Source organism: Oreochromis aureus, linkage group 19, assembly GCF_013358895.1.
Source record: "Oreochromis aureus strain Israel breed Guangdong linkage group 19, ZZ_aureus, whole genome shotgun sequence".
Classification (NCBI taxonomy): Eukaryota; Metazoa; Chordata; class Actinopteri; order Cichliformes; family Cichlidae; genus Oreochromis; species Oreochromis aureus.
The window spans coordinates 1,501,773-1,524,341 of NC_052960.1; the positions used below are offsets into that span (position 1 = coordinate 1,501,773).

The window sequence follows — 22,569 nt, forward strand, 5'->3', positions numbered from 1 at the left end:
CTCAGATGGTAGGGCGGGTCACTCAGGTTAATTCAGGGTTAAAGTCGGACTCTGTTCCACTGACAACAGAAGCTCCTCGAGGGTCTGTCAGGTTTCTTTTCCTTTTCACACTTTAATGCTCCTGAGCTAAAGTGGATTTTTAAATCTGGGGTGGTGCTATTTGCTGGGATGACTGATGGTGTCTGAGCAGAGGCGGAGGCGACCACAGTCCTGTGATAATCTCGTCTACAGCTGATTACAATTACAAACAGACCGTCTGCAGGCTGTCAGACAGTGCTTTATAAAACACTGGGCTCAGTCACACATGCATAGCTGCTGCGAGCGTCTCTGATGACATCAGAGCTTCACATTTCAGAAAAAGACAAACTCGGTGAAATTCTGCAGATTTTATTAGAAAGACGAGAACAGTGGCGAGGTGAACCTCTGCGTTCGTTCTCGGTTAGTGTTCAAACACAAGCAGGCAGCGTCGCGCGCTCAGTGACATCACACGCTTTCTAAAAAAACAAAACACCTCACTTCCTGTTTCCTGTTCCTAAATTTAAAAAAAATCACTTGTTAAAATTTTAAAATCAATTTAAAATTTTTTAGCCAAATATAAAAAAAAAACTTCCGACAGCCACCGCTTCCTGCTGTTGTTTCACATTAAAAGCTGCACAGACTAAAGCTACACAGAGGCTTTTATTGTGAAAGCTATCACTGCCGCTGTCTGAGAGGATCAACCAATCAAATGCAACTTCATTTTTTTTTTTTTTTTAAAAGGCCAATTAACAATAGCATCTCTACACTGTGAGGGTAAAACTCTAAACTTGCTCCTGATTGGTTGATGGTGTTTGTGAACTATTGCCATGGAAACACAGGCAGCAAGAAAACAAAAAGCAAACAGGTGAGGACAGGTGAGCCGATGGCACCCTCAGGCGGCGCTGGAGACAGCGAGCTTCTTCAGATGGTCCATGAACACCTGCAGGCTGACGTCGTCTGTCAGGATCGGAGCACCGGACTCCTGCAGGGGGGGGGGGACTTTTGTAAACACAGCGTCTGATTGGTCCACATTTGAAGGTTAAAGATTACAGGTTAAAGTCTTACCTGCCCCCAGGTGTACATGTTGTTGTGGGTCTGGGAGGGGTTCACTTTGGAGAGCAGGAAGCGAGCCTGAAAACAGCAGAAGAAGAAAACCTTTCACCTGCTGATCATGTATACAGGTGTGGGCACAGGTGTGGGCACAGGTGTGGGCACAGGTGTGGGCACAGGTGTGGGCACAGGTGTGGGCACAGGTGCATAAAGGAGAGTTTGCATAATAGTTGATGACGTCACACTGCCACTGTGCTGATGTCACGCCTCGTAATCTGAGGTGATGTAAATAAAGCTGATGTGTTTCTCAGGTGTGTGCCAGCGCCCTCACCTGGCTGCCGCCGTGCTCCGTGTCGATGTATCTCGGCATGGGGAAGCGCGTGTGCAGCAGCTCCTGGGCGTCGTCCACCGGAGCCTGAAGCAGGTGTTTGAAGTTCTCGTACTCGGGCATATCCTGATAGCCGGCCTTCCTCCACTGAGCCACAGTCTAACAGAGAGACACAGTGAGACACACCTGTACACCTGCACAGGTCAGCTCATTATCATGGTTCTTTAAAGATTTGTGTGTTTTGAGCTCATGTCAGGTGAATCGTTGAGTTAACGAGAGGATATGAACAAGCTCAGCAGGTAAAACTGCAAACAGCTGATTGAAGCGCGTTCAGGTGTGAGCGTTGGACTGAAATCAGGTGGGAACTCAGCTCAGCGTCACACCTATGATGGAAACAGCTGGATCACGTTTAAAGAAACGGTCTTTAACAGATAATCATGGCTCTATCCTAATTAAATTACAGGACCCTGATTGGCTTAGACAGCTGTGATGTCACGACGTGCTGAAGTGTGATTGGTGGCGTCAGGTGTACCTCTCCATGGTAGATGAGGAGCTGGAAGAACGTGTCCATCAGAAGGATTCGGTCGGGCAGGATGCTGCTGCTGTCCAACAGGACGGGCTAGAAACACACACACACACGCACGCACGCAGTCTAATCAGTTAATCGATCAATAACTCACAGTTTGTTTAACAATGAGAGCTTCAGACTCTGAAACATGAAACACCTGCACATCCAGCTGCTTACTCTGCACTGTGTGTGTGCAGCTATACAGATGTGTGTGCACACAGGTGTACAGATACCTCAGGTGGACCGTTGAAGGAGTAGGCGTAGAGCACCGGCTGGATCATGATGAGCGCCTGCGTCAGGTCCTGCCGGTTGAAGTGGTGTCGGTAATACGAGCTCTCGTCAGGACTGTTGTTGAACACCTGCAGGAACGGCGAACGCCGCAGGTGGAACATGAACTGAAACACACAAACACACGTCAGCCCTGCGTCCAGGTGCGTGTCACAGGTGTGTCTGTGCAGAGCGTTACAGGAGTCGGGTCACCTGGGGATACAGGGAGAAGGTCTCGGAGAACCGGAAGGAGTTCGGGTCGTCTTTGTGGTAATCGCCAAACTTCTGACACTGAACACAAACACAATTATCAATCGCTTCCTGTTCAGATCAATCGTGGCGCTCACTCTGCAGGTGTGTTCTCCTACCAGTCTGATCAGCTGTCTGTCCAACCACCTGAGCACGTCCGGCCCCTCCTCCGTCTCTGCCCGGTACACTGCCAACCTCGCCATGAGGATGGCCGCCGCCTCTTGGTCAAAGGACGCCGCGATGCTTTGAATCTGCGTCTGAGCATCGGCCCAGCTGAGGGGAAGAGAAGGGGGTGGGATTAATTCAGGTGTGTGTGTGTAGTGATGAGGTGGAGGCAGGTGTGTGAGGAGCAGGTGTGCTCGTACTTCCTGGCGGTGGTGGTGACCCGGATGCGTCGCTGACCTGACGAGTGCTGGTACTGCGTGACAAACTGGATCGCCCCGCGGCCGCCCTGAGGGATTGGCGCGTTGTGCTGCAGGAAGTCACCACAAACAGGCAAGTTAGAGATCAGAGGTCAGGTTAATCAGGTATCAACATCATAGAATGTTAACCCCGCCTCCAGCATTTATCCCGCCCCTGAGACCTCACTGTCAGGGTCATGACCCCTTGGACTGTTTATTTCCGTATCACCTGCTCAGGTGTGTTTTTGTGTTTGAGGCTCATTTTCTGCCTCCAGACGTGACTCAGAGGTCACTTTCTTTAACAAAGCTGAGATGTGATTGGCTGCTTCACACCCAACCCCGGCCTGAGCTCCTCAGCGGTTTGAGGTTCAGCAGGTGGTGAGGGTGATTACACACCTGTACACCTGTTATTACCTGAGTCAGGCTGCGTGACTGACACACACACACACACACACAGGCAGGATATTGGATGTTCATCTTGTTTACTTTACAGTCAGCAGGTAACTATGTGTGTGTGTGTGTGTGCGCTCATCATCCTCACAGCAGGTGTCAAACAGGTGCGCCATGGCAACACACCCTCTGGAGAACAGGACACGCCCCCTGCAGTCCACCCGGCCCCGCTCAGACTCGGAGCTGATCAGACTCGTTGGACTGCGATCAGATTCACACACCGACTGATCAACTCCAGCCAACATCAGTGTGACCTTTAACCTCTGAAGAGCACAGACTGCTCTGATAATCAATTGATGAAGGTGACATCATGGTTCTTCCTCCCGATTGGTCCAGTCAGCTGCAGGTTCAGGTAGACTCTTCTTCTGGTCCTGGTTCTGGTTTCTGATTGGTGAAAATGTCCTTGAAAGGTTCTCTCTGCGTTTTCATCTTTATGACAGCTGATGTTATTTAAGCTGCAGCTCAGGTGTGACTCACAGTGCCTCAGGTAATCCCGGCAGTCTCCGTGGTGACGACGGGCTCTCAGCTGCTCTGACAGCCTGCTGAAGCCGCTCGTCCTTGGCTTCTCGTTTCAGAAGGAACCAACAGCTGATCGATCAGCTGATCAGAGAGCCTGCAGGTGATTGGATCACCTCGGCACGGTGCACGTTCCTGTTCTGCGAGTCCATGTGAAGATGGCGGACGCTTTGAGCATGCTGTACGCCGCTCTCATGCTGCTGACGAGTGTGGCGTCCACCTGTGGGAACCTCCTCCTCCTGCTGGTGCTCCTGCTGAACAAGGAGCTGCGGTCCAACACGTTGGGCCTCACCCTGAGCTTTAGCCTTAGCGACCTCGTCCTCGGACTTTCCGCCATCCCCTTCAGCGCGTACAACAGCCTCTCCCAGCCTGTCGGTCACTCCAGCGAGGGCGCCGTCTGTCAGGGCGGCGGCTTCATCTTCCTCCTGCTGCAGACTGCCTCCCTGCACTCGCTTGCCTGGGCCACCATCTACAAGTTCACGGAGATCTGCTTTGCCCTCAGCTTCCGCAGCATCTGGACGGTGGGGCGGAGCCGGGCGGTGCTGGTCGCAGTCTGGCTGTTCTGCCTGGCCAATGCCACCATGCCGCTGTTGGGTTTCGGCAGCTACGCCTACAGCGATTCGCGGTTCCTCTGCTGCCTGAGCTTCACCCCGGAGAACAGGTACTTTGTGCTGCTGTGGATGGGGGCAGGCATCGTAGCGCCGATCCTCACCATGTGCTCGCTGTACGGATACATTGTGTATGTGGCCAGGAAGCAGGCCAGGAGGGGAACCTTCATGTGCAACGAGCTGCACTGTTTCTACGTTCCTGCCAACAACTACCTGAGGAGCTCCCTTGTCATGGTCGCCACCTCAGGTGAGCTCAAGCTGTTCCTTGATGTTGCAGGGACATGGGTCACACCTGCACTTCACCGACTCGCGTTCTTTGTGAAAACTTCGTCCTCTAAGCTTTACTCCAAGTTTCCCCCACACAGCGGTCCGACGACTACTTTCCAACCTCTGCAACTAGCTCACAAACATCTCCACAACTCCTCAAATAAGCTAAAAACCTACAGCTGTCTGAAAGTAATGCTCAGGCTTTTACTAGTAAACAAACTTCAGTAACACAGACGTCTGAACTAATCTCCAACTCCTGTTAAACGCTCAAAATCTCCAGCTAGTATAAAAATCTCTGCAGGCTCTTAAACTTCTACTTAAACTTCAGTAAGTAGTCCGAAACTTGTCTTCTAGATTCTTTAATTGGTGCAACAGTCCCAGTAATTACCAGTGATTTCATATGGAGTTCCAGTATTTCTCCACTGGGACTGAACACCCCGCCTAACGGGAAACAGTTTATCGGATTTCTGCTGATTAAGTCGGATACATGAAATTATTTTGTTCCTTGGACAGAAAACATTTCCCCGTTCGTAAAGCAGAGCAGATCCATGTGAAAATGTCCTCATAAACTCAAACAGCAGGATCACATGACCACGGGACCGCAGCCGTTTACCCTCTAAAATAAAACTTCTGCGTCACAGCGGCCGTCTCTGAGGATCAGCGTCCATGTTTATCTTTGTGACTCACTGCCATTACTCTCATTATAGGGACAAACACTGAGGTCATAAACACAGGCAGGGTCAAAGGTCACCACAGCCAGCTGCAGGTGGTCTTAGTGACCCATAAACCAGGTTAATGTTTTCACCGTAAGGTCAATGAGAGCGCTCCACTGTGAGTACTGGCTACTGGCTCTTACACAGCACTCATCCACTCTACCTGAGCACTCCAAGTGCTTTAACGCCATGTTCACCTGTTCATACAAGCAGAGAGAGTCTCCAGCCTGAACCGCCCATCTTCAGATTGGTAGACACATCTACAACTTCAAGGCGGTTCTCTAGTCCCTAGGCCTCTTTAATTAGTCCACAGATAACTAGATAACTAGTCTCCAAACACCAGCTCACTCGTAGAGGGGCTGCTGACGAAGTCATGTGACTCGGTTTCCTGTCTCCTGGCAGTGTGTTTGCTGGTCTGCTGGCTGCCCTACATCTCTGTGTGTCTGTACGAGACGCTGAGCGGTCATCAGAGTCCGTCCGTGACCGCCGCCCTCTCCTCCTGGCTGGTTCTGACCAGCGCCGCGCTCAACCCGTGGATCACCTGCATGACGCAGACGTGAGTCAGACTTTCTTTATCGAAGGCTCCAATCAGTTTTGAAGCAGTAATGAAATGTCACTTTGATGCGCTGATGATGTCATAGTGAACAGGAACATCACTTCCTGTCTGTCTCTCTATGATTCCAGCAGGTACAGGGTGGCGGTGCGCCGAAGTTTCTGCAGGTTCATTCCGTGTTCCGGGATGTTCCTGGAGTCCCGCTCCCAGAGCTCCGCTCTCCATCTACACGCGACCAATCGTGTCAGCACAACAACAACAAGTACGAGCGCAACACGGCCTCCATCTTCTCCCAAAACACCAACACCACCATGATCCTCCCACCACCATCACTGGACCTGTGCACTCTGGGAAATGTAGGCCATACTTCTCATCTTGTTCTTCAGTGTGGACGAGTTCTGACGTGATGTTGTGTTTGAAGACCGCACACTGATGTTCGGCTGATGATCTCCCGCAGTCTCACAACACGAAATATTTCCTTTTCCAAATCCTCCTCCAGTTCAAATTCAGAGTTACAAACAGTCCGAGCTCTTTCAGCTCCATTTCAGCAGAGTTGTGTTTATGCTGACGTGACCACATCAGCACAGAGTAGACGGAGGAAGTAGGTTAAACTGTTCCATGGGCTCAGTTACACTGAGCGTTTAAACTCTGAGTTGGATGCTGTGCTGCATGTGAACAGAGCTGATAAACAGCCGGAGACCCTGGGAGTGACGAGCGGCTCGTGCAGCCCAGCAGGATCGAGGATGATGGACAAACTAGGCAGAGCCTGGAAGTCAGCATCTCCGCCCTGATGTGTGCACTTTAAATTCAAACTCATTTCCTGCCTATTATGACTGAGCATCCTCTTAGAAAGACTGTGTCAGTTTGGCTGCTTTAGTCTTTTGCAGTTTTAATTTTGAAAGCTGTCCTGATAAACAGCAAAAATAAAATGATATTACTTTTAAAATAATAAGAGCGAAAAAAAAAAACTAAAAAAAAATAAACTGCAAACAGATCATCATTGTTGTTTTAAACACCAGAATTTCACTATCAGAACATCAGTGGTGCTTTTATTTTGTCAGCTTTAGCTTGAGCTCTTATTTTCTCAACAGCAGGATATATGACATCATCCTGTACCATGACATCACTTCAGATCACTGAACTTTCTTCTAATTGGTGGATATCAATAATTCAGAAGCTTCATGGTGACGTTCAGAATCAAAGGTCAGAGGTCAGGTGTTAATACCTGGTTGACGACCTCGAAGTAAAGCGCGAGCGTGGTACTCGGATCCAGTCCGCAGACCTTCCACTGACAGGTTCCTCCTGTGCCGATCTCCTGGAACACAAACAGTCACAGTCTAAGCTGATCTGCCCCTGCAGGCCGGACACAGGAATTACACCCATGATCCACCTGAGGATTCACCTGTACCTAACTAAAACACAGCATCATCACTTATATGAGCAGTAAGATTCTGAGGGGGCGGTGTTAGTGTACTTCCTAGCTCTGCCTGCAGGGGGCGGTGCTAGTGTACTTCCTGTCTCTGCCTGCAGGGGGCGGTGTTAGTGTACTTCCTGTCTCTGCCTGCAGGGGGCGGTGTTAGGTCGTGTCCAAATTCATGGGCTGCATCCTCCTGAGGACGCATTTGTAGACCGATTACGTCACAGTGACGCGCCGAAGGCTGTCCAAATTCATAGACTCCTCCGAATGCAGCCGACAAATGCGTCCTCCTTTTCCCCGAATTTGAAGGATGGGTCGGGTGTGTCCTTTGTGGCCCACCATATCCCACAATTCATAGCACGGCCCAGCCAAACTCCAGTTTCCAACAATGGCGGCTGCTACTAAGTTTTAAAATTACTCATACTAATGTTTCTGGGTCACAAAATAAACTTTTAACATATTTTCAGGCGAGAATGTAGCTGTGTAAACTTCAAATATCTGCTCGGTTTATCAAGATATCGCATATTTGCAAAAGTGCTTCGACGTTTTCTGAGACGTCTGCTACCCACCAGCTCGATAGCTAGCCGATAGCTCGAGGGTCACTGAAGCCACCGAGAACGGCACAACTCCCGGCACATCATTTTCAGATCACCACGGACTTTCGCTACTCAGGTTAAACGTAATATATAAGTCACTTAGACAACCTAAAAATGTTATTGTTTGGCTTTTTTCAGTGTTTTGTTTGTTCGTGAGTAAATCGGTTTGGCTGAGATTAAAGTTATTAGATTAGATTAGATAAAATAAAACTTTATTAATCCCCCGGGGGGGTTCCTCCTTGGTTTTTACACAGCTGACTAAATGTCAAACAGAAAACCGATTAAACAGAAGTGTGAGACGGTCGAGAATTTACGCCAGTGTCCTGTTATAATTTAGATAGCAAGGAGCAGACGGCCGAGTTTATTAAACTCCACCGAGACAGCGGTGACGTTAATCAGAAGGCTAGACCGTCCCATTTCCCCAGCCGTTTACTTCCGGCCTACCCGACCTTCTGAGGACCCGGCCCACATAGACCATGAAGGCCGGGTCCTCAGGAGGATGCAGCCCATGAATTTGGACACGACCTTAGTGTACTTCCTGTCTCTGCCTGCAAAGGACTGTGTTAGTGTACTTCCTGTCTCTGCCTGCAGGGGGCGGTGTTAGTGTACTTCCTGTCTCTGCCTGCAGGGGGCGGTGTTAGTGTACTTCCTGTCTCTGCCTGCAGGGGGCGGTGTTAGTGTACTTCCTGTTTCTGCCTGCAGGGGGTGGTGTTAGTGTACTTCCTGTCTCTGCCTGCAGGGGGCGGTGTTAGTGTACTTCCTGTCTCTGCATGCAGGGGGCGGTGTTAGTGTACTTCCTGTCTCTGCCTGCAGGGGGCGGTGTTAGTGTACTTCCTGTCTCTGCCTGCAGGGGGCGGTGTTAGTGTACTTTATGGGCCTATCTCAATATGCGTACTTGTGCGTACTTGTGTTCTTGTGTACTGGTGATACGTCATCAGTTGGAGACCAAGTACTGTTCCAATTCAAAGTACGCATCAAGCCAGGAATGCGACAAATTCCCGGATCTGCTCTCGCCTTGCCTGTTTTATCGAGCATGCATCGGTGGTGACTTATGTGTACTTGGTACAGCTAAATATCCCAGAATGCATTTTGTCCAAAATCCAAACGCGGCAGTGGCAGAGGAGTGCGGCTAAAAACTTTTAAATATTACTCTTTCTGGGAGAGAAAATAAACTTTTAAGTTATTTTCAAGTGAGAATGTAGCTGTGTAAGCTTCAAATATCTGCTGGATTTATCAAGATATCACATATTTCCAAACGTGCTCCGACGTTTTCGGAGTCGTCTGTTACCCACCAGCTCCATAGCAGACCGGGAGGTCAAGGATCACTAGAGCCGGCAGGAACAGCGAGGGGTTTGAAAACGGCACATCGTTTTCAAACCCCCCTGCGGTCTTTTGCTACTCAGGTTAAACATGATATATAAGTCTCTTAGATCACTTCTAAATGTTAATGTTTGGTTTATTTCAGTGTTTTATTTGTTCCTGAGTAAATCGGTTTGACTGAGATTAAAGTTAAGCTTCATAACATATTTGTTGTGGCCATTTTTGTTGAATGTGTATAAATCGCAATTTGTATTCATTTTTGCTTTTTCTTTAAAGTTGTAAGAATATGCTGACCTAGTTTTTGTTATGCAAATTTGTAATTAATTTTATTTTTGGAAAAGTTTTTAGAAAGTGATTGGTTTATTAGCTTATGGACCCTCCCATTAATCAAGGGATTAAGAGCACCCTGGAGGGGTGTGGTAAAGAGGTTTTCTGTTTGCCAAATGTCAGATGGGACGACGGGAGGGTTTAAAAAAGATTTTCTGACCACTTCTTGAACGTCTTAAAGCAAATTGAGTTAACTTTCATTTAATTTTAAGTTGTAAGAAGATATTTGGTTGATTTTTGTTTATAATTTTCCACAAAATAAACCCCATATAATTTTAAACAATGAAGTCAGAAAACAAACCTCCCGTTGCCACCCACGGCCTTTTCTTGGACTTTTTGGGTGTTTGGAATATAAAAGGCCGTGACAATACTAATCACAGTTAAATTAAGAGGCGACGGAAAATCCAGACCTGTTACATCATCAAGTACGCTGGTGTTCCAATTGTACAAATCGCGAGTCTGCGCTCACGTTCTCGGCAAGTCCAAACTCGCCGAGAACGTGAGTACGGACTCGCCTATTTGAGAATTGAGATCCTCAGGAGGATGCAGCCCATGAATTTGGACACGACCTTAGTGTACTTCCTGTCTCTGCCTGCAGGGGGCGGTGTTAGTGTACTTCCTGTCTCTGCCTGCAGGGGGCGGTGTTAGTGTACTTCCTGTCTCTGCCTGCAGGGGGCGGTGTTAGTGTACTTCCTGTCTCTGCCTGCAGGGGGCGGTGTTAGTGTACTTCCTGTCTCTGCCTGCAGGGGGCGGTGTTAGTGTACTTCATGTCTCTGCCTGCAGAGGGTGTCGTTCGTGCCGCTGTCTTAGCTTCACGTACGTTCTCGGAGACGCAGGGTCCTTTAGCGTTCAGAGACACGCAGGGGCCAATGGCGCCGGACACTTTGATCTCTCTGGACGTCTGCATGGAAAAAACACAGCAGGGGTCATTAACCTGTGATAGAGATGCGCTGGGTGCAGGGCCTCCCTGTTCTTCTGTGCTTTTCCTTCATACCTTGACCTCCAGCGTGGCGGCGAAGGCCATCTTAAAGGATCCCTGGACATCTTTGGTGAAAACCCTCTGGAAGGTCTGCTTGAACAGAGACGTGTTGAAGGAGTCGGCCATCACCATGTAACCGCTGCGACACAGAGACACAGGTCACGCATGAACACGACCACAGAGAGCGCTACACAGCCCACCAACCTTTCACAGGGTTCAGGAGTGAGTGTGTGTGTGTTTACCCGGTGTAGTTGGTGCAGCACTTCATCTCCAGCAGGCCGGTCTGATCGAGGGCGCAGGCGTAGATGTCGATGATGTGACCGTTGCTGGACGCTCGATTGGCCAGAGACTCGTAGTGCTGTGATGCAGCGTTCAGCACAACGAGAACAAACAAAGGTCACAACAACAGCCATTAAAAGTCTTACAGAACGATCACGTAATGATGAAAATAATCAGGTAAAAAAAACCGCGTGTCACATGGCCTGTAAACGCCATGCACTCACTTTGGTGGCCTTCTTCATGAACTTGGCGTTGTCCTTCTCGATGTCGTGCCAGGACCTGATCGGCGTCTTCAGCTCGTCTCCCACCACCATGCCGGGCCCCTGTGTCGCTGGGCCGCCTATGAAGGTCATGATGCGTGCGCCAGTATTGGGAAAGGTGCACTGTGGGTAAAAGAACACAAGCAAAACCGTCGATCAAAGTCTTTGAGACATCCACGCCATGTTCTGTCTGCCTAAAGCCCCGCCCCCTCACCTCCAGGAGCCCCACGGCGATGGACATGGCGACGCCCAGTGAGCGCAGTGGTCTCTTGCCCTGCGTCACAGGCCAGGGGTCGCGCTGCAGCTCCCCCAGCAGGTCGGTGAGGTTCATGTCAATCTTCTGCACCGGCTGCAGAAACCTGCAGGAAAATTCACAGTGAGGAACGCCGCTGCTGTGACAGCACCTTTACCTAAGCCACACCCACTCAGGCTCACAAGAGGCTCACCTGTTGAATGACTGCTGTGGCGCCGCCTGAGGTCCTCGTCCCTGAGCGGCTGAAGGTTTGGTGAGACCCAGCATCTCCTACAGGAAGCACAGCTGTTGTTAGCTCACCCGAGTTCTGACCCTCGGGAAGCCCCCAGCCCCACCCCAGAGGGACGTGCAGGTACGTACCTGCAGCTGTTTGGCGTTCAGATCCTTGGTCCCCCTAAAGACGTAGCTCTTGGAGATACCCTCGCAGCCGAGCTCATGCACCTGAACCATGCGTCCGAAGGTGATGAGTCCCACGAGTGCGGTGGGCGGGAGCAGAGACAGCGACATCTGCAGAGACTCCTTCAGCGCCTGCAGGTCCTCGTCCTCCATGCAGGTGTCCACCACATACAGGAACACCAGCGGCATCTGAGGGCCCCTCTGAGGACAAAGAGCACAGCGGCTCACACACCTGATGGCACGGTTGTTACCTGTCTCACCTGTCCTCAGGACTCACCTGAACCACATACTCGATGGTGGAGAACAGAGGCAGCAGCTCGGCGGGCTGGTTCACCTCAGAGATCCCGGCGTAGGACGGAGGAAACTAAGACAGAGACACGGTCAGACTCCACCTGTGACACCCGGAACACCTGACAGGTAGGCGGGGCTTGTGGCACTCACCTGGTTCCTCTGGTAGCAGAAGTTACAGGCCCACAGCTTGGCTCTGTAGTCCACCTGGCTGAAAGGTACAGACACACAGACAGATGAGTGCGGGGCACACAGGTGAGAGGTGGGTGGACAGGTGAGTGTGGGAGGCTGTGATGTGTACCAGAGTGGGTTGAGCACAGCGCGGCAGGTGGCGCGACTACAGAGAACTGGCTCGTACTGGATCGGGGGCAGGTCGGTCCTCTCCTTCAGCGGGGTAAACAGAGCCGCCACCGGCACCACCATCCGGGTCGCCTCCAGCCGGCTAGACGGCCACACATTCCAGCTGAAACGGACGCCGTCGCGCTCCTCGTTCTGAGCGATGTACTCTGGAAAGGTCGCCATGGCAACACCAGGAAGTGGGAGGGGTGGGGGGGGTCACGCTGTTGGGTATAAGCTGATGAGAGGAGGAGGGGATGGGGGGTGGGTGGCAGTGTGAGGGTAGTGCAGTGATATTGGCAGCGTGGGGATAAGCCCCGCCCACTTTCTTCTAAAGTTATGTTGGTTCGGATTGAAGTGATGTTTTGGTGCAAACACCTGCTATCTCAAACGGGTGTCCGTGTTTATGTGTGACCTGGTAGCAATTTTACCTGTCGTGCCCCCAACCCACACTTTGACTGGTTCTAGTTTCTAGACATAAACACAGGTGAGTCTCAAAGGTAAAAAAAAAAAAAAAAAATCAAACCCAAAGACAGGCACAGCTCCAGGTGAGCAGTTACTAAAAGAGAAAAACAGCAGGCAGCGCCTGAACCTGCAAGATCGATTTTTATGGTGACGTTGAAATGATTTTATGTTCTTTGAACGTGTGGCAGAAAAACGAGTCACTGCTAAACCTTCATAAAGCACAAACAACAACAACAACAACAACAACAATAATAACGAACCAACAGAAAGAATTAAAATCAGAAAAAAAGTTTCTCCCTAGTGTCTGGTTGATGCCGACACAAACAGGCTGATATGGGGTCAAAGGTCAGTAACACTTCACTCTTAAACTGAAAAAGTTCCAGAAAGCGTTCATTTCTTGTAAAAGCTGCAGAAAATGCACACTGAGCTACCAGCCCGGAGTCCTAATGCTCACACTGGAGTCCAGCTCAGGCCGAACTTCGCAGGAAACTCAGAGAAATGAATCCCCAGCTGCTGCTCCAGAAAACGAGCCGAACACAAAATCCTACAGAAACCGAACAGAGTCTGGTGGGCGGACTGCGGGTCCCTGTGGTCCTGCTGGATCCTCTGGGCTCACTATGGGAGCGTTTCTAACGTCACGCCTGAATCTGAGGCTTCATCCCTGAATCATCATCATCAAGATAGTGCCACTCTTAAACACGTGACCTCACCGGCGCCCACCGACTCTGCGCGACCTTTGAGGATTTAAAGTCCAGCAGGTCAGAGATCAAAGATGCTGCGCCTGCGACACTTAAAAAACTGACGTCAGCAGCTACCTGTGGGACAACTGCAGGTGTGTGACAGCAGGAGCCTTGTGGCACAGGTAGCTGCTGACGTCGGCACACCTGGAGCCGAACCCGAGGACTCAAACACGAAGTCAGCCCCGTTTTCTCAACATCACACAACAGCTAACTCAAGCTAACGGCTAACTGCGACAAAATGCAACACTGACGTCACACGGGTGACAGTTACGGGACGCGCGCACAGGTGGCCCGACAGAGGCCAGCTGAGGCTGGAGCTCTGCCAGGCCCAGGTGAGTCCGTGCTGCAGGTAAACGACACTCACCGCCGCTGAAGCTGCCGCCGCTCTCCACTGACAACACAGCAAAACAATATGGCGGCCGCCACGTCAAGACCCAGAGAGGAGAAACGCAGACAGAGGGCTCACTCCGACAGAAATCCCGGAACCAGACCCGAGAGGGGCGGCGCAGTGAAACTCTGACCCACAGCCCGGGAGGAGCCGCTCTAACCTCTCAGGGTTTATACTCTTCTCACCCAAACTAATCAAACCAGATTCCACTCTTCTGTTTATTACCCGTTATTTATTACCTGTTGTTATTCACTGAATTATTCTGATACCGTTTTCAGTCACGCCTCTGTTCAGTCTTCATATTTTTATGAATCATCATTAAACAGGCCGAAGAACAGCCCGCACACTTCCTGTTCTCACTTAATTAAAGGTTCCTGGAATAAACTCAAACTTTCACTTCACATTTTATTTTCTACTGAAAACTTTTACAACTCTCACTTTATTTATTTTACAGCTTTACTCAAAGCAAACAGTACGATTTTATTCTGAAAATCCCAGACTTTACTTCCTATCACGCTTGGCTTTGTGAAAAAAAAATACAAACAAAAAAACAAAAATGCAGAAGGTGTAAAATGGTGTAAATACAAACGTTTATTAAACGCCAAAAATACAACACTAATCTTCATCATCATCATCATCAGCTTGTCTAATCAGGACACTCCATTTTCATCCTACACATTTAAATTAATGAGACATCCTCTCCTCCTCACTTTGAAAGCAGCAGAGAACAGGTAACTCTAAGCCCCACCCCTCCACCTGTCTGGAGGCGGAACCTGTAGTTAAGGCAGCTGGTTGGTCGGTGGTCACATGTTGTTGAATCCCATCATGCCTTTCATGTTGCCCGCGGCGCCCTGCTGAAACTGACGCATCATCGACTGGAGACCCGCCATGCCGCCTGCGTGCGCACACACACACACACACACACACACACACACGGTTACTCTCCAGGACGCATGCAGGCGAGCAAACCTGCGGTTGGGTCTGGGTTCTGGTCTTACCCATGTGGTGCAGGACTCTGGGGTCCATCATTTTGGCCATCTGCTGGTTCAGTTTGGCCATCTGAGACGGGTTCACGTTCTTGGACATGTCTCCTCCTGAAACACAGTGAGCACGCCAAACACGTCAGCGGCGGGACGCTGTACACCTGCAGACCTGCTCAGTTCCCTTTGACCTCTCACATGTTCCCGAAAACCTTCTCAGACCCCCCCAGCAGGTGTTGGTACCTTTGAAGAGTCCTTTGATGCCTCCCATCTTCTTGACCATCTGGGCGAACTTGGTGTACTGGGTGAGGAGCTCCTGGACGTCTCTGGTGGCAACCCCTGACCCCCGGGCCACCCTCTGGATCCTGTTGGGCTGCTTGCTAAAGAGCTTCGCTCCATCTTTGCTGTCCAACTCTGCAGAACCCAAGAGAGTGGAGAGACATCGGGTCATCCATCAGGACCAGCTGTGTGCGTGCGTGCGTGCGTGCGTGCGTGCGTGTTACCCTGGTCGTTCATGCTGTCCATGATGGTCATCAATTTCTTCAGTCGAGCCATCGACTCCTGTTCGTTGCCTTTACTCATGAAGTCTGTCCCGAAGCCTGGAATCATACCCTGAACGCACCACACACACACACACACACACACACACACACACACACACACACACACACACACACACACACACACACACAGTCATCAAGCCTGGCTGTCTCTCAGCCTCAGGTGAGTTTCAGGTGAGTTTCAGGTGAGTGTGTACCATGATCTGTCCGAAGGGGCCCATCTTCATGATGTTCTGGAACTGCTCGTACATGTCTCTGAGGGTAAACTGGCCTGCCGGTCAGAGGTCAAAGGTTAAGATCAGTGAGTTTACCCAGAGTGCAGCGTGGGCGGCATGCTCGCCGTCTCACCGTGTTTCAGCTTGTCGATCAGCTCCTCGTTGTCGTCCAGCTTCAGCTCATTCACTCGGTCGATCAAGCCCTCGATGTCACCCATTCCTGACAGGAAGAGGTGTCAACAGGTTTCCATGGAAACGGCTCAGTTCAAATATTTAGAATCAATCAAATTAAAAAAAAACAAACAAACAAAAAACTATCTGAGACATGAAGGTTTACAGTTAGTCCACCAATGACAGCCGCTCAGCGTACGTCCGTGCATATGCCCCTCCCCCCTCGGCGCATGCTTACCGAGCAGCTTGCTGATGAACGGCTGCGTCTTAAACGGCTCGAAGTCGTCGATGTGCTCGCCCGTTCCGATGAAGATGATGGGACTGCGCGTGGCCGCCACACTGCCAGGAAACAGCAGAAGAAGAAGGTAAACCGTAACAGTCGTATGACATCATCATGCAGCACAGGACGCTAGGCTTACGCGCTCAGAGCTCCTCCTCCTTTGGCGTGCCCGTCCAGTTTGGTGACGATGACCGACGCCACGTCCACTTTGTCTTTGAAGGCTTTGGCCTGGGACTCGCAGGCCTGCCCGATCGAGGCGTCCATCACGTACACGATGTTGTCGGGTTGCTACGGAAACAGGACCAGGGACACACCTGAGTCCAGAACAGGCAGGCACCTTAACACATAAACACTTCCTGTTGCTCCAGTTAGCAGGACTGCACCTGAGGTGGTGCGTTCAGGGACTCACCACAGCGTTGGAGACCTGCAGCATCTCCTCGAACAGCGAGTCCTCCTGTTTGTGTCGTCCGCTCGTGTCCACGATGATGATCTCAAAGTTCTCTGCTTTGAACTTCTCCACGCCCTCTGAGGCGATCACCACCGGGTCCATCTCTGTGTAACTGAAGAGCACAGACAGTCAGGAGGTTCGTGAACGCACCACGCACAAGTTCGGCAGGTCCCTGAACTCATCACCCAGAGGTAATACCAGGGGGCGCCGCTTGTCTGAGACTCACCTGCCGTAGAAGGGGATCCTGGCTTTGGTGGCATTCTGTTTGAGCTGATCGAAGGCACCTGAGAGAGGAGAGATGATGATGATGATGGCGGTCATGTGACTGACAGGAAGTGAGTCTAGGAAGTAACACTAACCTGCTCTGAAGGTGTCGGCGCAGATCAGGCAGGTCTTCCAGCCTTTCCTCTGGTAGTAATATGCCAACTGCAGGAAACACACCAATCACAGTCAGAACACACAGCAGGAGGCGGGGTCTGTGTCAGGTGTGTGTGTGTGTGGGGGGGGGTTATGACAGGTGAGTGTGGGTCACCTTGGAGCAGGTCGTAGTTTTGCCGCTGCCCTGCAGACCGACGAACATGATGACGTTGTTCTTGCCTTTAGTGGGCGTCCATGCCTTCACGCCGGGGTCCACCAGCTGGTCGCATGACACACACACACTACATGGTTAGACTCAACAACTTCCTGTTGGTGTTTAACCTGATCGAGCATCGGCAGCGAGACGATCTGACCTTGACGAGCTCCTTGAAGACGGCGTGCTGGATCATCCTCCTCTTGTTCAGACCCGACGCCATCTCCTCCAGGTCTATGGCAGACCTGCAGGGACAAAAACAAGCAGAGTTCATCACACCTGGACGGGACCGGGACGCTCGGATGCCGGGATCAGGACGATCACACTCACTTGACGTTCTCTCTCAGCTGTTTGACTAGCTTGATGTTGACGTCGGCCTCCAGCAGAGCGGCACACACCTCCTTCAGCATGGCGTTCAGCACCTGGAAACACACACACACGGTGAGTCACAGACCACGGCGCCGTCAGTTGGACGCTCAGATTGAACCTCATGACCCACTCACCTCTTCATTGATGATGGTGGCGTTGCTGAGTGACCTCAGCGCCGAGGTGATCTTCCTCCCCAGGTCGGCGAGCACCATGATGGCGGTCTAAGTTACACCTGAAAATAAAAACCGTGGTTACGGCGTGTTTGTGTGCGTCACGCTGCCAATTCTTATCTCGGTTTAGTTGCAGAGGAGTCAGTGACAGAAACGTTTCATCACCATCAGGTGACTTCTTTAGTTTCCAACCTTATAAACAGCACATCTGCAGCATGACTGACACTAGCACCACTGACCAACAATAGGCTGTGAGGTCAGTTTATGATCATTAATCATGTTAATGATCATCATGAATTGTCATGACTACTGATTGATCGGTAACCATGAGTACCATTTACGGGGAGTAGGGATCGGCTGCTATGTCCACGTGAACAGAATCAACTTTTTGCGACTTCCTCACCTGGATGATTGAGCATGTATTAAGTCACTTACTGTGTTAATCAGAGTGTTGTGGAGGGTACCCCTCCTACTGAGCGTGCTCAGTAAGTCAGCTGACAGGTGGTAGTGGCAGCCTCGCACTTCCTGTCCAGAGGAGAGAAAATAAAAGGTGTTCAGATTTGAGAGATTTATCTTTGATGAAGATCATCCACTCTGAAATCTGAAACAGCGCTCGAGGCTCACAGTAAAAAACAGACACTGCAAAACATCAGACCGGTTCAGGTTCAGATCGTTCGTTCATATCGTTTCTGCTCGCTTCAGACCGGCTCTGAGTTCAGCCTTTGCGCCCTCTCACGTTACGTGTAACGCGTTACTGTAATCCGATTACTTTTTTCAAGTAACGAGTAATGTAAGGGATTACCATTGCAAAAATGGTAATTAGATTACCGTTACTTTCCCGTAGGAACGCTGCGTTACTGCGTTACTAAAACCGTGAGTTTTTTGCGAGAATGTCTCATGATAGTGACGTAAGCGAGTGCGACGTCCGTGACAACAGCTGTCTGCAGATCAACAATGGATAATATATCGAGTGCGGAGAGAGTATGAGCGTGCAGCGTTTAAAGCGTGGAAGTACTGACCTTACTTTGAGTTTGATTCCATAAAAAGTGACAAAAACATTAGCGTCTGCTGTTCACTGCGTGGGAAGAAAACTTCTTTTTACAGCGAAAAAACCCCTAAACTTCCAAGCAAGCAGCGAGTGCGCTACGACTGTAACGGGAAACTCACAGAGAAACTCACGGAGTCTTCAACTGACCGCTGCGGCACACCTGCACCAGGGTAAACCTCCGCCTACCCCAGTCCTGCTTTACAGGTGAAAATAGAGCAACTAGCCTTTGACTTTATTTATTTTCTGCTGTGTTTTACTTGCATCTATTTGAAAGACTGAGTGTAAACACAAGAAAATATTTTATTTTATGTGGTGGAATGTGCAGAAAATAGGTTTAAATGTTAAACAAATTTCTTCCAGTCAGAGAATGTTGCATATAATTTAATTTTTGCTTGATGCATAAAGTTAAATGATTAAAACTAATAAAACAAGTTTTAAAAAGAGACGTTTCCATTTGATTACATTTTGTATGATGGATTATGCAGAAAAAGTAGAATTGGGCTGAAAGATCTATCGCTTTATCACCTATTCAGGTTGCAAATTGTGTTTTTAAAAAGTAACTAAGTAACTAAGTAATTAATTACTTTTGAAAATAAGTAATCAGTAAAGTAACGGGATTACTTTTGGGGGGAAGTAATCAGTAATTAGTAACTGATTACTTTTTTCAAGTAACTTGACCAACACTGGTCACAGGTGTCAAATTCCAGTCCTCGAGGGCCGCTGTCCCTGCTGCAACAGGCCTGAATAACATAAGTAGGTCATTAGCAAGACCTGACAGCAGCTCATGAATGAACACGATGCAATTAGAGTACTTTTAGAAGTACCGTATTTTTCGGACCATAAGGCGCACCAGATTATAAGGCGCATTAAACGAAACAAAGCAGTCAGATAAGTCAAACTTTACTCAGCTCATTCCTCTTGCTTCCTCCACTTCCGTACCATTGATTCATTAATGTTGAATTCTCTGGCAGCTGCTCTATAAACACTGGAACAACAGTATATGTTGTTCCAGTGTTTTTCTAATTTTTGCTATGTAACTTTGCACTGTCAGCTTTCTGCTGTAACAAAACAAATTTCCCACGTGTGGGACTAATAAAGGTTATCTTACCTTACATTAATGACTAACCTCATATTGTGGCTGGATTATCTCAGTTGTTCTCCTGACTGAAGTTTGGTCCGTTTACACAAATTTTCCATGCAATTGCATTAGTCAAAAAAAACATTGGGAACTTTTATCAAGTGGAAAAAAGTTAGCGCTCATTCTCCAGGTTCACTGTGTTATGCTTTGTTATGCTAACATAGCTGTGTAGCTAGCGATCACGTAGCACATCATTATATACCAGCTAGCCCAACTTCAGTAACCCTACAAACGTCACTGCTGTTTAGTTTTCTGTCTTCATTTATGTTGGAAGTGATAGCAGAGCTGTACGTTTTATTTTTTTCAGAAATCTCTCAGTCAGAACATGCTATATCATGTTTAGGTAACTAGCGAAACCAGCGAGCTAACTTCCTGCTAACTTCTAACTCTGTTAAATTTAATAAATCCTGTTTTCATGGATGCCTGGATGTTAAACTTAATTGTTACACCTGGGAAAGCAGCAATGCTGATCATTTTATTAAAGATGAAAGAATTTAGACAGTTTTTAACTCTCAGTGATGCTGCAGTGATTGTTTGACTTTGGGACCTGAAGGGGAAGGAGTTTAGGACCCAGATTACTCCGCAAGGCTGCTGACTATGGTAGCCATAACGTGCGGCTTAGTAGCTTACCAAAGTCGGACTAAAACATTTTTTGACAGATTTTTGAGCACCGTGTACCATATAAAATCGGCTCGAGGTCAGTAAACACAGCAAGAATTCATAGATAAGGTGCACCGGATTATAAGGCCCACTGCCGATTTTTGAGAAAATTAAAGGATTTTAAGTGCGCCTTATAGTGCGGAAAATACATTTTTCCAAACACTACTTCACTTGAGTGGAGTTGGGAGTTGGCACCTCAGCATGCAGCTCTATAGAGTCTTGCTCCTAATGTTATTCAGGTGTGTTGCAGCAGGGACACATGGAAAAGTTTCAGGAAACCGGCCCTCGAGGCCTGGAGTTTGACACCCCTGCTCTAAGTGATAATTATAGTAACATCTGGAAACTGCCAAACTCCCAGTTACAGATGCTGTTCATGCTGATGGTGAGAACAAGCCGTGAGGACAGGTGTGAAGAAACCTGCTGGAAGTTTTCAAAAACACCCTGGAAAGTTTTTGATATTTGAAGCTCAAATTTCACAGCACTCATAAACGTTCAAACTTTGGAGCACAAGATTTCCAGGTAAATCTGAGATGGTCGAGATGTTACGATGTCATCATCGTGGACACTGCCCAGCCCGTCCAATGACTGCGGATAATCAATGCTTCTGTCTAATCACTTCTAACAGCTGATGGAGGGCTCACATGTCCACTTTTTGGCACGAGGAAACCACAGCCAGTTTGAGGTGTGTCCTCATAATGAAGATCCACCTGTACGACACCTGTAACCTTTGATCTGAGCTTCAAGCTTCACATTCACGGCTGTGACACGTGAGCATCATCTTAGCGGCTCTGAGACTCTAAGAGCGGAAAACATCCACCAGCAGAGCTCTCTGGCTGCCCTCACACCTGGTTCAGTACAGATGAAGGACCCACGATCTGTGATTTTGGGATCGATCCTTTCTTTGTATTCCGATATCTGAAAGGAGCTGCCTGGAGCCACCGATTAATCGGATATGAAGCTGATCAGATGGTCACGCTTGAGCCAGGAGGTGACAGATTAAAGGAAACCCCTCCATGGAGCTTCTCGGCGACCCGTTTGGCCCTCCACACCGGCTCTCTGGACTCAGGTGGAGGTCTGGATGACCCGAGCGGGACCCCGGCCCTTCACCAGTGCCTCTCACTCCTTCGGCCTGTCCGATCGCACAGAACTGATCAGAACATAGATCAGCTCCTCATCACGTGATCGATAATCCCGCGGATCGATCGCCTGTTTATCGAACAACACGTCAGCTGTTTACAGTTAGTAGGGACCGAGCGGCTAGCATTAGCTCTGTTAGCTCGGTGCGCTCACGCGGAGCCCGTCAGCGGCTCACGCGGATAGGGACGCACTCCCGGCGGCGGCAGCGGGCCCGGTACGAAGAACCGAGCCTCGCGGGAGCGGAGAGAGGTACGGGTCTTACCGTATCCGTGAGTGTGTTCGTTAAACGGCAGCAGGACCGAGACTCCGCCACAGGAGCGTCATCCAAAACACCGGAAACACCGCGTCATCCAACCAGCCCGACCGGAAGCACTCAGGCTTTATTTACAAAAAAACAAAACAAAAAACAACTTTATTCAGAACATCAGAAGTTTCATTTCACTTTAATGTGGAGTCTATTAGAAGTTCTTCCATAAAGTTTTAGTTTAAAATTGATTAAAAACTCCTAAATGAAAGCAGCTGTAGTGACGTCATCACGTAACACCAAGCCACATGGACGTTAAAGGTTTAAATCAGCTGATCTGTGAGCAGCTCCCACGATGGACAGAAACCACACTTAATCACGTGTGCAGGAGGGGGCGGGGCTCTGTGGATAACCACCTGAGCCTGTCCCATGATCTCATCATTGCATCATTATTTCATCAGTGCAGCCCTCTGAACACACCTGTCTGCACCACAAATGCCTCACCTGTCCACCTTTACCTGAGCAGCATCAGTGCAGGGTTTTTGA

The 22,569-nt window shown here is 49.4% G+C and overlaps 2 protein-coding genes across 4 annotated transcripts; both read right to left on the reverse strand.

Annotated features, from left to right (window-relative positions):
• Nucleotides 1-371: 371 nt before the first annotated feature.
• Nucleotides 372-14,319, reverse strand: sec23a (Sec23 homolog A, coat complex II component). 3 transcript variants are annotated; one of them, XM_039603368.1, is made up of 20 exons: nucleotides 14,009-14,319; nucleotides 12,405-12,663; nucleotides 12,257-12,314; nucleotides 12,093-12,179; nucleotides 11,780-12,016; nucleotides 11,613-11,689; nucleotides 11,381-11,525; nucleotides 11,131-11,289; nucleotides 10,870-10,985; nucleotides 10,643-10,766; nucleotides 10,469-10,549; nucleotides 7,214-7,303; nucleotides 2,846-2,952; nucleotides 2,600-2,753; nucleotides 2,445-2,522; nucleotides 2,198-2,359; nucleotides 1,929-2,015; nucleotides 1,400-1,555; nucleotides 1,084-1,149; nucleotides 372-1,000 (listed from the first exon to the last, which is right to left on the reverse strand). In XM_039603368.1, exons 2-20 carry the CDS (start codon nucleotides 12,623-12,625, stop codon nucleotides 911-913), a joined length of 2,295 nt encoding a protein of 764 aa, XP_039459302.1. In that variant the 5' UTR covers nucleotides 12,626-12,663; nucleotides 14,009-14,319; the 3' UTR covers nucleotides 372-910. The 3 variants fall into 3 exon arrangements, with proteins under 3 accessions (XP_039459302.1, XP_031605540.1, XP_039459301.1); XM_031749680.2 differs by having other exon boundaries at nucleotides 12,405-12,677; XM_039603367.1 differs by having other exon boundaries at nucleotides 12,405-14,319.
• Nucleotides 14,320-14,600: 281 nt separating this feature from the next.
• On the reverse strand, nucleotides 14,601-22,132 carry srp54 (signal recognition particle 54). The gene is made up of 17 exons (XM_031749700.2): nucleotides 22,042-22,132; nucleotides 18,232-18,321; nucleotides 17,761-17,858; nucleotides 17,588-17,679; nucleotides 17,418-17,502; nucleotides 17,219-17,323; nucleotides 17,046-17,112; nucleotides 16,913-16,970; nucleotides 16,648-16,798; nucleotides 16,378-16,526; nucleotides 16,197-16,297; nucleotides 15,921-16,007; nucleotides 15,770-15,843; nucleotides 15,516-15,624; nucleotides 15,256-15,426; nucleotides 15,031-15,126; nucleotides 14,601-14,927 (listed from the first exon to the last, which is right to left on the reverse strand). Exons 3-17 carry the CDS (start codon nucleotides 17,836-17,838, stop codon nucleotides 14,836-14,838), a joined length of 1,515 nt encoding a protein of 504 aa, XP_031605560.1. The 5' UTR covers nucleotides 17,839-17,858; nucleotides 18,232-18,321; nucleotides 22,042-22,132; the 3' UTR covers nucleotides 14,601-14,835.
• Between the last annotated feature and the right edge of the window lie 437 nt (nucleotides 22,133-22,569).

Bases quoted from the DNA above. Each gene is read 5' to 3' on its own strand.
- srp54 (XM_031749700.2), bottom strand. From the start codon at position 17,838: ATGGTGCTCGCCGACCTGGGGAGGAAGATCACCTCGGCGCTGAGGTCA. The intron at 17,503-17,587 runs GTGAGTGTGATC...TTGTCCCTGCAG, and splicing joins CAGCTGAGAGAGAACGTCAA to GTCTGCCATAGACCTGGAGG. The intron at 16,527-16,647 runs GTGAGTCCCTGA...CTGTTTCCGTAG, and splicing joins TGCAGGTCTCCAACGCTGTG to CAACCCGACAACATCGTGTA.
- sec23a (XM_039603368.1), bottom strand. From the start codon at position 12,625: ATGGCGACCTTTCCAGAGTACATCGCTCAGAACGAGGAGCGCGACGGC. The intron at 10,986-11,130 runs GTGAGTGCATGG...GCTGCATCACAG, and splicing joins TCATGAAGAAGGCCACCAAA to CACTACGAGTCTCTGGCCAA. The intron at 2,754-2,845 runs GTACGAGCACAC...TCTTCCCCTCAG, and splicing joins GTCACCACCACCGCCAGGAA to CTGGGCCGATGCTCAGACGC.